General features: G+C 48.2%; 1 protein-coding gene across 3 annotated transcripts in view; it reads left to right on the forward strand.

Moving 5' to 3' along the window:
* Positions 1 to 13,317, forward strand: part of TOX2 (TOX high mobility group box family member 2) — a 153,291-nt gene that overhangs the window by 77,025 nt on the left and 62,949 nt on the right. For all 3 annotated transcript variants that reach the window (XM_064674286.1, XM_064674287.1, XM_064674288.1), the window contains one exon: positions 11,122 to 11,367. In XM_064674286.1, coding sequence (XP_064530356.1) covers positions 11,122 to 11,367 — 246 coding nt within the window. The remainder of the gene's footprint in view (positions 1 to 11,121; positions 11,368 to 13,317) is intronic.

Raw genomic sequence — 13,317 nt, forward strand, 5'->3', positions numbered from 1 at the left:
GTGGAATATGATATTCCTTGTGTTCACTTCCAGGCAAGATATGAGGAAAGAAAAGAATTTATATGTGTCTGGCCTAGTCAGACTAATTTTAGATCCCATTGGCTCCTGTCTCACTGGATGTACAGTGCCTTTAATAAATTTTAAAACCAGGCAAAAATCATTATAAACAATTTTAAGGAGGCTGATTGTGAGGCAGATGACAGAGGCTGCACTTTGCCACCATGGAGCAGAGCCTGCACATCTCCTGGCTTTCCCTGGAGCGCTGCCATGTTCACTTTGAGAGACTGGAGAAGAACAGCCACAAAAAAACCACACACAGTGAAATGAAACAGTTCTCTTGTCAGTGTGGGTAGGTCACTTAAAAATAGATGAAATTAGATATTACTACGGGTAATCCAGGAGCAACTGTGCATCAAATGTGCCTCACAGCCCTGGCCCTGCTTGTGGAGATACAACAAAGGGATTTCAGGAGCTCTGGTTATTGCTGATGTTTGTGTAAACCAATATTGAAAGCTTCTAAAACACTGTCAGCAGACTTTGAGCCTTACTATCCCAACTGGATGGGGCTTGGACCAAGCTGGTCTAGTGGAAGGTGTCCCTGGCCATGGCAGGGGGTTGGAACAAGATGATCTTTACAGTCCCTTCTGACTCAAACCATTCTGGGATTCTGTGATCTGCTTATTTGGAAGTGGAAGGTCTTTGTTAGAGGGATGTGGTGTTGTCATACAGGGTTGAGCCTCCTGAGCTGGAGATTGGGGGGTTCAGATGTAGCAGCTCCACGTGTGCCATAATGTGAATATCCCAGCATGGATCAGGGCAGAGGAAGGGGTTGCCTGGACATGCTCTGCCTGGTGAGAATGGCATTTTAGAGAAGTAACAACAGCAAGTCTGCAAAGCAGTACTTTGGGGCTTGTTTTGTACCTGGTGAACTCCCTGCTGCTAAATGTTGATGTCAAAAGCTTAATAGAGGTGCGAGGAGGGGAAAGGACCATAAAACCACACGAGGCAGGTGAAAGGATGGGGTGAATTGTTCTGTTCTCTGGGATTTTTGTCTCTCCCCCAAAATGCTGGCAAGCTTTGGCCAGTTTCTAGGTCAGCATGTTGACAATCTGCTGGTCTGGTTGGTTAAGTGGGTCTTCAGTTCTTGGGAGGACAACATGTGGTCGTGGGTTTCCATTCCTCCTGCAAGTGGTTTAGAGAGCTTTTCTCTCCAGGATGTACCTGGTGGCACGAGAAGGTGGATCTGGAGGGCCAGTTGGTCCAGCAGGTTCACGTGGAGCTCCCTCTGGGACATGCTGGGGGTCTGAGAGAGTCCTACTCTGCCCTCTCCTACGAGGCAGTTGCTGCCTTGCCATGAAGGAAGGAAAGGCTGAGATATCCGATTGCATTTTTCTTCCTCTTTATTCCTGGGGGTATCCACTTTTCCAAAACTCATTTTTGCCTTTGTCACCGGGGAGTTAGAGGTCTGTCTGTCTCTCTTCCCTCAGAAGGATAAACACAGCATTCCTAATCCTTTGTATACCCTTGCCTGCTGCACTGCTGCTCCATGCATGTGTATCTGCCTTTATGGAAACCGTAACCTTTTCTTGAACCAGAGATTTTCCTGAGCAAGAGCCCTTTGGGATCTGAGTGGGCTTTCCTGGATACATTTTTAATAAACACAATAATTTGACTGCAAACCCATTACCTATCCCCTGTTTTTTCTGTGGGATAGTCATTTCCATGCCTGCAAAAACCACTAACTCACAGGGCAATCAAAGCAGGAATGACAACCAGGATAAAATTGGTATGTGTTGTGATAAACCAGTCCATCTTCAGTATCGTGCACTGTAGGTTTATATATTGCCTATAAATAATGGCCTCAAAAAGATATTAAATCTTTAGAAAAGATCAAGCCTAATTGTAACTATATTTTTGTTTTCCATTTTGGTTTATGTACAGTATATGACTTCTGCAGAGACATTTTTATTCCAGGAAAATGACAGGCCAACAAGAAGCCATAATTGCACTGATTTTTAGAAGTGCCTGCATTACTACGGATCTGATGTACTGCAAGACATGAATCAGAAAAATTCTATTAAAAAATCTCTTGAATGGCTGACACAGGAGTATTATCCACGATGATTAATTTGACTTGGTCATTATGAACACAGACAAGTCTGACAAAATTGCATTTCATTCCCCACTGAATTCATAAAATCACTATACACATAATAAGAAGTTATAGTTCTCTGCTATCCACTATTCTTGACAGGATTCCAGTTCTGGATAAGATACTGATTAAAAAAAAAGAAAGTGGAGGGAGAGAGAGGGAGTTGGGAGGTTTTTTGAAAGCCTACAATAGGGCTGATTTCTTTTGCTGTAAATTGTTCATGGGACTCCATTGTTTTTAGCTTTTTTTTTTTTTTTTGTGAAGTGGTGATGCAGGTCAGTGGCAGCTTGGACAATATCAAACCTCACTGTGAGCTTTTAGTGACACGGGAGGGGATGCAGCAGAATTGTTCACGTGTTTCACATCACGAGTGCCAAGAAGCCCTGTTGGGCTGTGTCTGAGGACGTGGAGCAGGACCATCACTGCTGCTGCCTCTGCTCAGCCACAGCCACAAACAAGTCCTTGCCCAGGTTGAATCTCAGGGATTTCCCATCATTCACATGATTAGTAAGAACTGGTACCTTGTTCTTGGTTTCCCACCCCCATAACAGAGGTACCAATGGACAGAGAGTCCCAAGAATGTTGTTTCTGGCTTTGGTAGCATGTAAAATAACCCCCAAAAATTCGGAATTGGGTGCATGCCTCCCAAAAACTTTGTATTTCTGAGTGAGCTGAGATTTTCTGTTCCCTCTGAGTATTGCTGGCTGGTTTCCTTCGCAGCCCCATCCCGCTGAGCACCACAGCACCACACCAGAGCCGTCCCTTTGCCACTGTGGCAACTGCCCAAGGAGATCAAAGATTATTAGGGCAAGCAAGAATGTTTAGGACCCTAATACCTCCCTTCTGGGCACATGTGGTTTTATGAAACACACACATGGTTTTATAAAACTGGTAGAAAAGAGACTTTTTTTTGAGCTGTCAGATTTGGTCGAAACCATCCAGCAGGCTCGGCCTTGGGAAGAGCTGTGGCTCCAGGTCTGCGTGGGATCTATAGGAGATGGGAAAAAGTCAACTCATGTGAAGTGTAAAGGTATAAACATCCAGCTAATTCAAAGCCAAAGCTGTCCTGGAGTGCTGGGGTTGAGCTGAGGGCTGGCTTTGAGCTGCAGGTGGTTATGGGGTGCAGAGTCTGCATCGGAGCAATGCCCACACAGTGGGAGAAATGGAGAAAAACAGGGAATGTGGAGGGGTGGGCTTGGTCTTTGGGTCAACCAGCACTTGTTTGGGATTTGTGAAGAAAATAGTTGGGGTTGTTCAGCCTGGGGAAGAGAAAGCTCCAGGGAGAGCTTAGAGCCCCTTTCAGTGCCTAAAGGGGCTCCAAGAGAGATGAAGAGGAACTTTGGACGAGGACTTGGAGTGACAGGACAAGGGGAAATGCCTTAAAGCTGAAGTAGATTAAATTTAGCTTAGATGTTAAGAAGAAGTCCTTCCCTGTGAGGGTGGGGAGGCCCTGGCACAGGTTGCCCAGAGAAGCTGTGGCTGCCCCATCCCTGGAAGTGTCCAAGGCCAGGTTGGATGGGGCTTGGAGCAACCTGGGCTGGTGGAAGGTGTCCCTGCCCATGGCAGGGGGGGTTGGAACGAGGTGATCTGTAAGTTCTCTTCCAACCCAAACTGTTTCTCTGATTCTGTGATTTCAAACCCCACTACTCTGGATATGGAAGAGGAGCACAGAGGAAGGCAGAACCCACTTTCCCACAGGTCTCCTGCTGCTCTGCTGTGCTCCAGACCTCTTCCTGAATATTGTGCAGGCCCTTCCAGGGTACATTTTATGTTCATGCAAGAACTCATTTTTCTCTTTTCAACTTCCTTCCCATAGTAAAAAACCCGAGCATGTGAAAATTAATGTAGCAGGGGCTGGGAACACTTCAAAGACAATTTGTAGATTGTATGTGACTGACTGTTAATAAATACTTCTTTACAGTATTTATCCACCTCTGCCCACATAATTCATTGGCCCTGCTATTCACTCTCTGGACTCTGTGTGCAAGGATGAGGCAAATCAATTTTCATCCCTGAGACCCAGAGCTGCTGACGCGGAAAATCAGCGCTGCTTCCCTTCTTGGCACGGGGCTCTGGGAATCACAGGTGTGAACACAAGCCCTCTGGCATCCCTCCCTGGAGAAGGGGTGCCAAAGGGGTCCATACCTCTGCCCACAGCCCCCCTGGGTCACCCCACAGAGATCTCCCCTCTGTTTCCCTTGCTGGCCCCAGAGCATTTTGCTGGACTTTGCAATGTCCGAGTGACTCCCACTTTCTCCTGCCACCTCCACTGACATTTCTGTCCCTGTGGCTTCAGTGCCTTGAATGAACACAAAACCTCCATGGTTCCCATGATGGAATAATGTATCAAAATCCCCTTCTTGCAAATATGACTGTACCTGTGTGAGTAATGCGTGGTAGGAGATGAGTTTGGAGGCTTTTAAGGAAATATGGGTAGTTGGTCTTCAGGAAGCTTCGATTTTAACTTTTCATTGTGTTTGGACTCTTCCTCTTTATATGGCCCAAGGTCTTCTGTCAACTTGATGTGTCCTGCAGCTGGTGTGGCACATGGTGAATCTTTTAGGTGTGTGTAAGAGAAATAGGGAATGTGTGTGTATGGCAAAGCCATCCATGTGCTTCTCTGGCTTCTGGCGTGATCTGATGCATCATCCAGCTTTGGTAGGATCAAGATACCCCCAAATCCACCTGGCTGGTTGTCTGCATCCCCTTCCCAATAGAGCATGTGGTGCCAGTGAGAGAGTGCTCTCCCTGGCACAGCCCTCAGCCCTGGGATTGGGGTCCTGCTGGGATTGGGTTGTGGGCATTGCCATCACTCCTCATGGGATATCGTGGGCACCCCATAAGCTCCATCTGCTCCCTGGTATTTGTGCACACCAGGAGCTCAAGCCATACTCCTTGCTCACACTTCTCAGCCTCACAGACAGCAATGTTTTCCTCACTTTGCAGGTTTGCCAGGCTGGTTTGGGTCTGTTTAGTCCATCTCATCTCTGGAGTGTCAAGAGCTTTTGCATTGGCTTCAGGAAAAACCCAGTTAGTAGATGAGAGATGGTGCCAGGTCTGTGGTGGTTTGTGTCATCTGGATAGATCACACAAGCCTACGTATTTCCTTGTACCTTACCAAGAACAAATGTTCTCTCTTAGGCTCATATTTACTGTTGAATGTTATTTGACAGGGCAAATATTTACCTGCAATAATACTACAAATCTTTATCCTCCTCACTGGGAATAATATTTCTCTGAATCAATGCTTGGCTGCAACTCCTGGATCCTCACAGATAATCACACAGAACATGACTCAGTGGAGAATTGGGGTCACTGGACATTTGCCATTCTGCCAAGGAGGAGAACAGTTTCCCAGATCCTCGGTCACGTCCTCTGTGATTAATACCAATGTGCAGTGCAGACATGATGCTGCCTGGCTGTGGAGTGTTTTGTAGAGGAGAATGGTGCCTTCCTTCCCTTCCAGGAGGGGAAAGGCAGGAGAAAGCAAAGGACTTCATTTATAGAAGTGCTCAACACTAGTTACTCCCTCCCCAGTCACCTGCATGCAGATTCCTAGTGTCTCTTAGAGCGTGGCTGTGGCTTTGGCTGAGGCACAGCTGGTCCCTCAAGAGCTGTGCAGCATTAAGATGTCTGGACATCCCTTGGTTTCAGACCATCTGGATGTGTGGAGCCCGTGGAGCCCCTGGGTGCTGCACAGGGGTTGGGGCAATGGATCTAAACCAGCCTTCTCTTCACTGTGGTTCCTGGGAGCGCTCCCCCGGGCTCAGGGAGGTTTGGTTAGGGGGTGGCTGGGGGGAGCTTGCCAGGGCTTGGCTTTATTTGAGTTCAGGAGGAGACAGCAGCACAGGAGGAGAAGATGAAGCAGCAGCAACATCAAGTGTGGTTTCAGCCCGATGGCAGAGGGTGTGCTGGGTCACAGTGCCCATCTCATGGGGCAGAGGTGAGGGGCACCCAGGGCACGAGGATAACTCACAGATGTGCTCCATGTTTGCAGCAGAGATGAGCCACTTACCATCAACAGACCAGTCCCCAAAGCTGCCTCCTGCCTGAGAGCTTTCTCCTGCAGGTCCTGGGATTTGGGGTGCCTCGTATCCATCTCTCCCTCTTCTGAAAAGCATCAAGGAATGCGGCAAATCCAGGAGATGTTGGCACATTGTCCCAGTGGTGGGGAGCAGCACTGGCAGGAGGCCACTTTGGGGTGTCTCCAAGACCTGATGGTGCTTAGGAGCCCAGGGTGTGCCCCAGCAGTTCAGCAAGGGGACCTGGCTGTGTTCTTTTACACAGGGTTTAGGAATTCTGACTTTCCTCTCGAATGATTATGAATAGCATGTCCCTGACCCTGTGCTGTGAGCTGTGAGGGAGCAGTCAGTAACTTGGTTAGCTATTCTAACTCCTCTTGGTCCTGGACTGGACTGGGTGTCACCTTGCCAGGAATCAGCCTTTCTTTCCAGTACAGTCCCCTCACATCACCTCCCCTCCACTCCTCTGTGCTGTGATGCTGAACCTGCAGGTGGATGGAGATGGTCTAGGGAGCAACGTTCAAATTTGGTTTTTAAGAAGGAAAAATTGTTTTAAAATATGATTTTGCTGCTGTTGGAGGTTGGTTGTGCCTGCTGCAATGCCATCCCATGCCACTGCTGTGCAAGGATGGGGCATAACCGTGGGTATGAGGCCCTGGCACAGGTTGCCCAGAGAAGCTGTGGCTGCCCCTGGATCCCTGGAAGTGTCCAAGGCCAGGTTGGATGGGGCTTGGAGCAACCTGGGCTAGTGGAAGGTGTCCCTACCCATGGTAGGAGGGTTGGAACGAGATGATTTTTAAGGTCCCTTCCAACCCAAGCTATTTTATGGTTCTGTGATAACCCTGGGGCTGCGCTCAGGGCAGTTTGGTCCTGTACAGCCCCTCTAGCTGGGGCACAGAGCTGCTCTGGGGGCTGAGGGCAAGGAGGGACTCAGAAAAGGGGCACTGCCCCCTCTCTGAGAGGTTCCTGGCTCCATCCTGTATCTCCATCCCTCTGTAGGCTGAGGCAGGGGGTTGCCACTCCCAAGTACCACCCATGTGCCCTCCACTGCGAGCCGCGAGAGGCTTTGCAAGAAGAGGCTTGTTGTTTCAGCTGATTTCAGTGTTTTAATTTGAAGGGGAATAATGTGTAATCACAACAACTGTCATCTGTTTGACAGTGGAAAATCCCAGATCTCCCGTGCTTTTTTGTGCCCCGTGCTGGGCAGCCTTTCAGCAGCACGAGCTGCTCTGCAGTCACATTTGTAGCCCTGGTGGGATGAATGGGTTCAGACCAGCTCACTAATCTAATTTGTAATGTATCCTTACAACGTATAATTGGCTGTTTAATTTAATTCAAATTAACATAAGAATGGAAAATACAATCTGCTGTGTGTCCCACATGGTGGTGGGAGGGAGCGTTGGGTGTTCCTGCAGAGGGCTTGAGAGGTGGCTTTGTGAGACCACCCTTCGTGGGGGTGGAGGCGTCGTCTCGGACGTGTCAGTAGGCACCGTGTGTGACAATAAATCACTCCCTTTCCCCAGCCTTCCAAGTGCCTTATCTGTCTCATCTCCCTTCCTTATCTTTCTAGCCATCTATTTAAAACACATATAGAGTGAAGGCGGCTTCCTCTGGAAAACTGTCGGTAGCGACAGGGTGTGAAAGCTGGCAGGCGCCGGGTCTGATTATGTTGATTGGATATTGTCTAATCTGATTTTGATTGTGTACAGCTTTGATTGTAATTTTGATACGTCTGCAAAATGCTGTAGCTGTTTGGAAAGCTTTGTGATTTAAACAGGTCTTTTTTCTTTCTCTTTTTTTTTTTTTTTCCCCCCTGGGTTGAATAGAACAGAGGCAGAAACGTGCCAGGGGGTGAGCGGGGCGACGGGGCTTTGGCACTCCCTACAAAACCACCTCAAAGCCCTTGGGTGAGCTGCTCTGCAGCAACACAAGGAACTCATAGTTTTGAAGAGAGCTTTAGGAAACTTTGAGTGGGTTTTACATAATTTAGTTAAGCACAGCAAAGCCACTTGCTTATATACCTGATACCAAAATAAACCAGTTGGAGAACAAGTTTGCTGTGTGATGATTTATTTAAATCCCTTTCTGTAAAGCATGGAGTGAAATCCTCTTAAATAACTGGGAAAGAATCGGTGTACCTCGAGGAGCACAGCCCGAATGGAAACCTTGCTAGCAGACATATTAAATGGGATCTGTGTGTCTGCTGTTGTGTACATCCCCTCAGCCCGCTGCCTCCTCCCTATAATAACACTGTTAGACAGAAGCTGGCTGGAAAAGTAGCTGGGCTTGAATTTCCCCTGAACAATAACAGTTGGTACAGAGCTATCAGGGCCCAGGCTCTGTCTTGTGTTTCTGGCATGCTCTTGTTTCCCTACAGCTGGTGGGAATCTCAGGCGAACATGAAGGTTCTGGGCAGATATGCAGTACCTGCTCTTGAATCATCAGATAGTTTGAGTTGGAAGGGAACTTAAAGGTCATCTTGTTCCAATCCCCTGCCATGGGCAGGGACACCTTCCACTAGCCCAGGTTGCTCCAACCTGGCCTTGGACACTTCCAGGGATCCAGGGGCAGCCACAGCTTCTCTGGGCAACCTGTGCCAGGGCCTCCTCACCCTCACAGGGAAGAATTTCTTCCCAATATTCCATCTAACCCTGCCCTCTGGCAGTGGGAAGCCATCCCCTGTCCTGTCACTCCATCCCTTGTCCCGAGTCCCTCTCCAGCTCACTTGGAGCCCCTTTAGACATGGGAAGGAGCTAAGGGCTCCCTGGAGCTTTCTCTCCTTCAGGCTGAACACCTCCAGCCCTCCCAGCCTGGCTCCAGCCCTCAGAGCATCTTCATCGTCTCCTCTGGACTTGCTCCAGGAGCTCCACATCCTTCCTGTGCTGAGGACCCCAGGGCAGGAGGCAGCACTGCAGGTGGAGTCTCACCTGAGCAGGGCAGAGCAGCAGAATCCCCCCCCACCCGCTGCCCACGCTGTGGGACGAGCCCAGGACAGGGGGGGTTCTGGGCTGTTTGGGTGCACACACATGTGCAGCCTTTCCTCCACCAGCACCCCGAGTCCTTCTCTCACAGGGCTGCTCCCAGTGAGCACCTCTCCCAGTCTGTGCTCTGCCCGGATCACCCTGACCCAGGGGCAGCATCTTGCACTTTGACTCCTTAAACCTCGTTCTTCCCAAGCTCGTCCGGGTCCCCCTGGACATCCTGTCCTTCTGTTCTGTCAGCAGTTCTTTTCTTTGTCTCTCTCTGCAGTGGGGTGAGGGAAGGGGAGAGGTGGGGGTTCAGCTTAGCAGAGAACAAGCTGCCACCAGCCCCAGTTTTGGGGTGAAGCAGGAGCGACCCCCTGCTCTGACACCCCAGACAGCCACAGCTCTCCCTGGCAGTGCCCTTTCACCAATCCACAGATCCCTCCTTGCTCTCTCCTGCCTCTCCCACTGACTTCTGTGTTCTGGTTAAATATGGGCTTTAATTTATTTTATTAAGGGCTTTCTCCCCACACTGTGGGGTGATGAAGAGCAGGAATCTGAGGATGAGCCCTGGGACAATGGATTAATAAAGCCTACAGCGCTTAACTGGTTTTTTTAACATCTGGGGTTTTGCTCTTAAATCAAGTATTAAGTCAAAATCCAACCATGAAACTAGGTGATCAGGGAAATTTAGCTTAAAATCCACGTGTATAATACTATGGCTAATCAGAATTTCATATGCTATAATAATAATATGTGAAACAGTAGATGTTTAGAATCAGCCTCCTCTGCCAGAGACTCATTATGTTCTGCATTGATAATTAATAATTTTGGATAGATTCACACTTACATTATGAAGCAAATATGTTTTTGTCTGAAGCGAAAACGATTGCACAGGTGCAATAACATATTCTTTATATAAATTGGAACGCTTAGAAGTAAACAAGCCTCCAGAAAAGATGGGGAGCAGACGGAGTACTGACATCTCTGTGTGTTCGTGTCACCTCGAGGCAGCGTTGGTAGGGGGGTGAGGGAACACTTCTCCAGATGAAATTTGGAAGGGGATATGAGGAAGGACAAATCTCCATGTGTGGTGAAGTCATGCAGGCTTCCTTTAAAGGATTTTTTAACAAGTGATGGCTGTGTTTGCATATCTCCCTCCCTGGTTGTAGCTTCTGTGCTGGAGTTTTTGAGGACTTGACAGGAATTAGGACAAGAGGGAATGGCTTTAAACTGAAAGGGGGAAGAGTTAGATTAGGTATTAGGGGAAAATTCTTTACTATGAGGGTGGTGAGGCCCTGGCACGGGTTGCCCAGAGAAGCTGTGGCTGCCCCATCCCTGGAAGTGTTGAATGGGATTTGGACCAATCTGGTTAGTGGAAGGTGTCCCTACCCACGGCAGAGGGTTTGGAACTAAGTGAGGTTTAAGGTCCTTTCCAACCCAAACCATTCCATGATTCTTTGAATATTGTTCCCAGGTAATTGTTATTTCTACAGATCTAATTCTCATAAAAACTCTTAAAAATACCAACTGTAGGTACTGTAAGAGCTGAGCTGGGTGCCCAGAGAGAGACTTTGACTTACAAATGCCTTGGCTGGTCGGGAAGCAGCTCTGCCATGGTTGTGGCTCTGCAAGCATCCCTGGCCTGGCTGTGGTCCAGGCATGGAAGTTTCTGCTGAGGTTTTGGCGAGTTAAAGATGTGCAAGAGGGATGAGGGGAGCAAGGGGATGATGACCTGAGTGGATCTGAGGTGTGTGAGGATCCGTGGTGTCCCTGATGGATGGTGGTGCAGCACTGCCACACTTTGCACCCTGGCTCCCGCCTAGTTCCAACCTGGTGTGCAGTGCTTGAGTTATCCTTTTTATTACAGCAAAACCATTTTCACTGGAATGTGCTTTTGTATTTCTTACACAAATGATCATTTCCTTTGCTGAAGCAGCGGGACAGTGACAAAATGTTGCAAAATGTCTTTCTCCCGTTTCAGACATACAACAGCCAGAATGAAAACAACGAGGACTATGAGATCCCTCCCATAACGCCTCCTAATCTCCCTGACCCTTCCCTCCTGCACTTGGTGGACCACGAAACTGGATATCACTCTCTGTGCCACAGCCTCCCTCCCAACAGCCTGATCCCAGCCTACCCCTACCAGAACATGGACCTGCCAGCCATCATGGTCTCCAACATGTTGAGTCAGGATGGGCATCTCCTCTCCAGCCAGCTACCCACGGTCAGTGCCTTTCCCCTCTTGCTGCCTTTCATCACAGCTGCTCTGTATTTTGAGTTATGGGTCAACTGAGCATGGAAGGGTGTCGGTGATGAGCTGTTTGCCTGAGGGGGTTGGCAGCTCTGTGGTGCTGCCCACCAAGGCCGGGGTGCAGTGGCAGAGGCTGGAGTCACCTGAGTGGCCATGCACATGGCCATGTCAATTCTATGTTTCCAGTTTGGTGTCTTCCTGAGCCTCATGAACCACTCAAGAGCAGGGGAAGGTTGTTTTCCTCTGTGTATTTAACATCCTCCCTGAACCAAGCGAAATGCACGTGCTCCATCCCCCGTGGGAGTGTGACCAGCCAAAGCCTGGAGTTCATAGCCCTGCATCCTTTCTCTTCATCCCTGTGTCCTGCTGCCAGGGTGGCCCCAGTGGCATCAGCAGGAGGAGCATGGATGCTCCCTGAAGGGAAAGCTGTGTGATTGATTTCAAGGGGAACAAGATCCCTCCTTGCACTCGCAAGCTCAAATTGCCTCTTGCCTCACGCCGTGGCAAGGGGATACCTTGGGAGGTTTCAAATGACTCATCTGGAGGGATAAACAAGGCAGGGATAATGAAGTTGAAGTGCAGCTCTGGGAAGAAACTTCAGGGCTAATTAGACCTTACGATGCTTCTGCATCAGCAGCAACCGAGGAAAGGTTGTGACTTGATTTTGACAGTGATACTGAATTAATACTGTTGCTGTTTAATAGCATTTTTCTCTTTAGCAGATTTAGCCCTGTGGTTGGGTTTCGACATTGTTTCTCTCTAAGATCATTGATTTTGGATGGCATCGATATCAAACAGAGTTAATTTGACTTAAAGAGCATGGCTGGGAGGCTGCCCCTGCCTGGCTGGGGAGCTCTTGGTGTTGATTGCTTGACTAGATAATGGTCTGAAAGGTAGTGATATTTAAATATTTAAATGGGATATTATCTCTTAGCCTAGGAAAATCCCAAGGCTTTCTAAAGTCCTGATGAGTCTCCAAGTTTCATTGTTAGTGTGTTTAAGAAAAATATCATTTTCTGCCCATCAGTATCAAACAGAGGCATATTTCTATGGAATTAAATATTACTTAGGGCTCTGTGTTAGCTTCTAGGTTCTTAGGTGATTAAAACGTTCATTTCTGAGACAAAAAGAGTCAATTTCAGCTGAAATATTTTTCCCTGGTTTAATTTAAAGCACAGCCCCTCTGCCTGACCCCTATTTTCATAACACGATAATTTTATCCTGTGTTGATTGTCTCATTTTTGGAGGTGATATTGCACTTATAAATCACTTTCTAAAATACCTAAAGAAAAAAAGAGTCGGGGGATTTATTAAGCAGCTTCCCTACGTCTGAAATAATTTATTTTGGAGTAGTCCTTGGGAAATGTTCTCTTTCTTACTTTATGGTACTGTTTTACAAATGCAGCGTGGTGACAGTAAATCAGGACTGAGCCAGAGAAGATAAGAAGGGGGCTTAGTGGGCTGTAAAAGTAGAATAGAGAGATTAAGATTTGTTTACCCCTTACCACGAAAATAAAAAAATCCAGTGAACCCTGAATTTCCCAGCCAATAGTGAATTGAAACTGTTTGGTTTTGAGTGGAAACCCTTGGAGCTGTAATACATCTTCAGAGGTCCTGACAGCAAAGGGAGGGGATCAGGGAGGGAGCTGTGTTGCACTTTTACGTCAGAATTAAATCCTGCCTTACCCTCCTGCCAAAGCATTTTTTCCCCACTGAAAAGTGACACCTTCTGTCCCCTCTTGGGTGGGGGATGGAGTCTCCCCTTCCTCCAGCACCAGCCCACGATGGCAGCGTTTGTCCCACAGCACACCTACGGCTCCTGCTAGTGCTGAAGGGAGCAGCACATGCACATGAGGACACAATAAAGCCCTGGGGAGAGAGCAGATTGTAAACTCATACAGTTAAGACCCTATAGCACCTTGC

This window comes from Pseudopipra pipra, chromosome 17 (assembly GCF_036250125.1).
Source record: "Pseudopipra pipra isolate bDixPip1 chromosome 17, bDixPip1.hap1, whole genome shotgun sequence".
NCBI classification, from domain to species: Eukaryota; Metazoa; Chordata; class Aves; order Passeriformes; family Pipridae; genus Pseudopipra; species Pseudopipra pipra.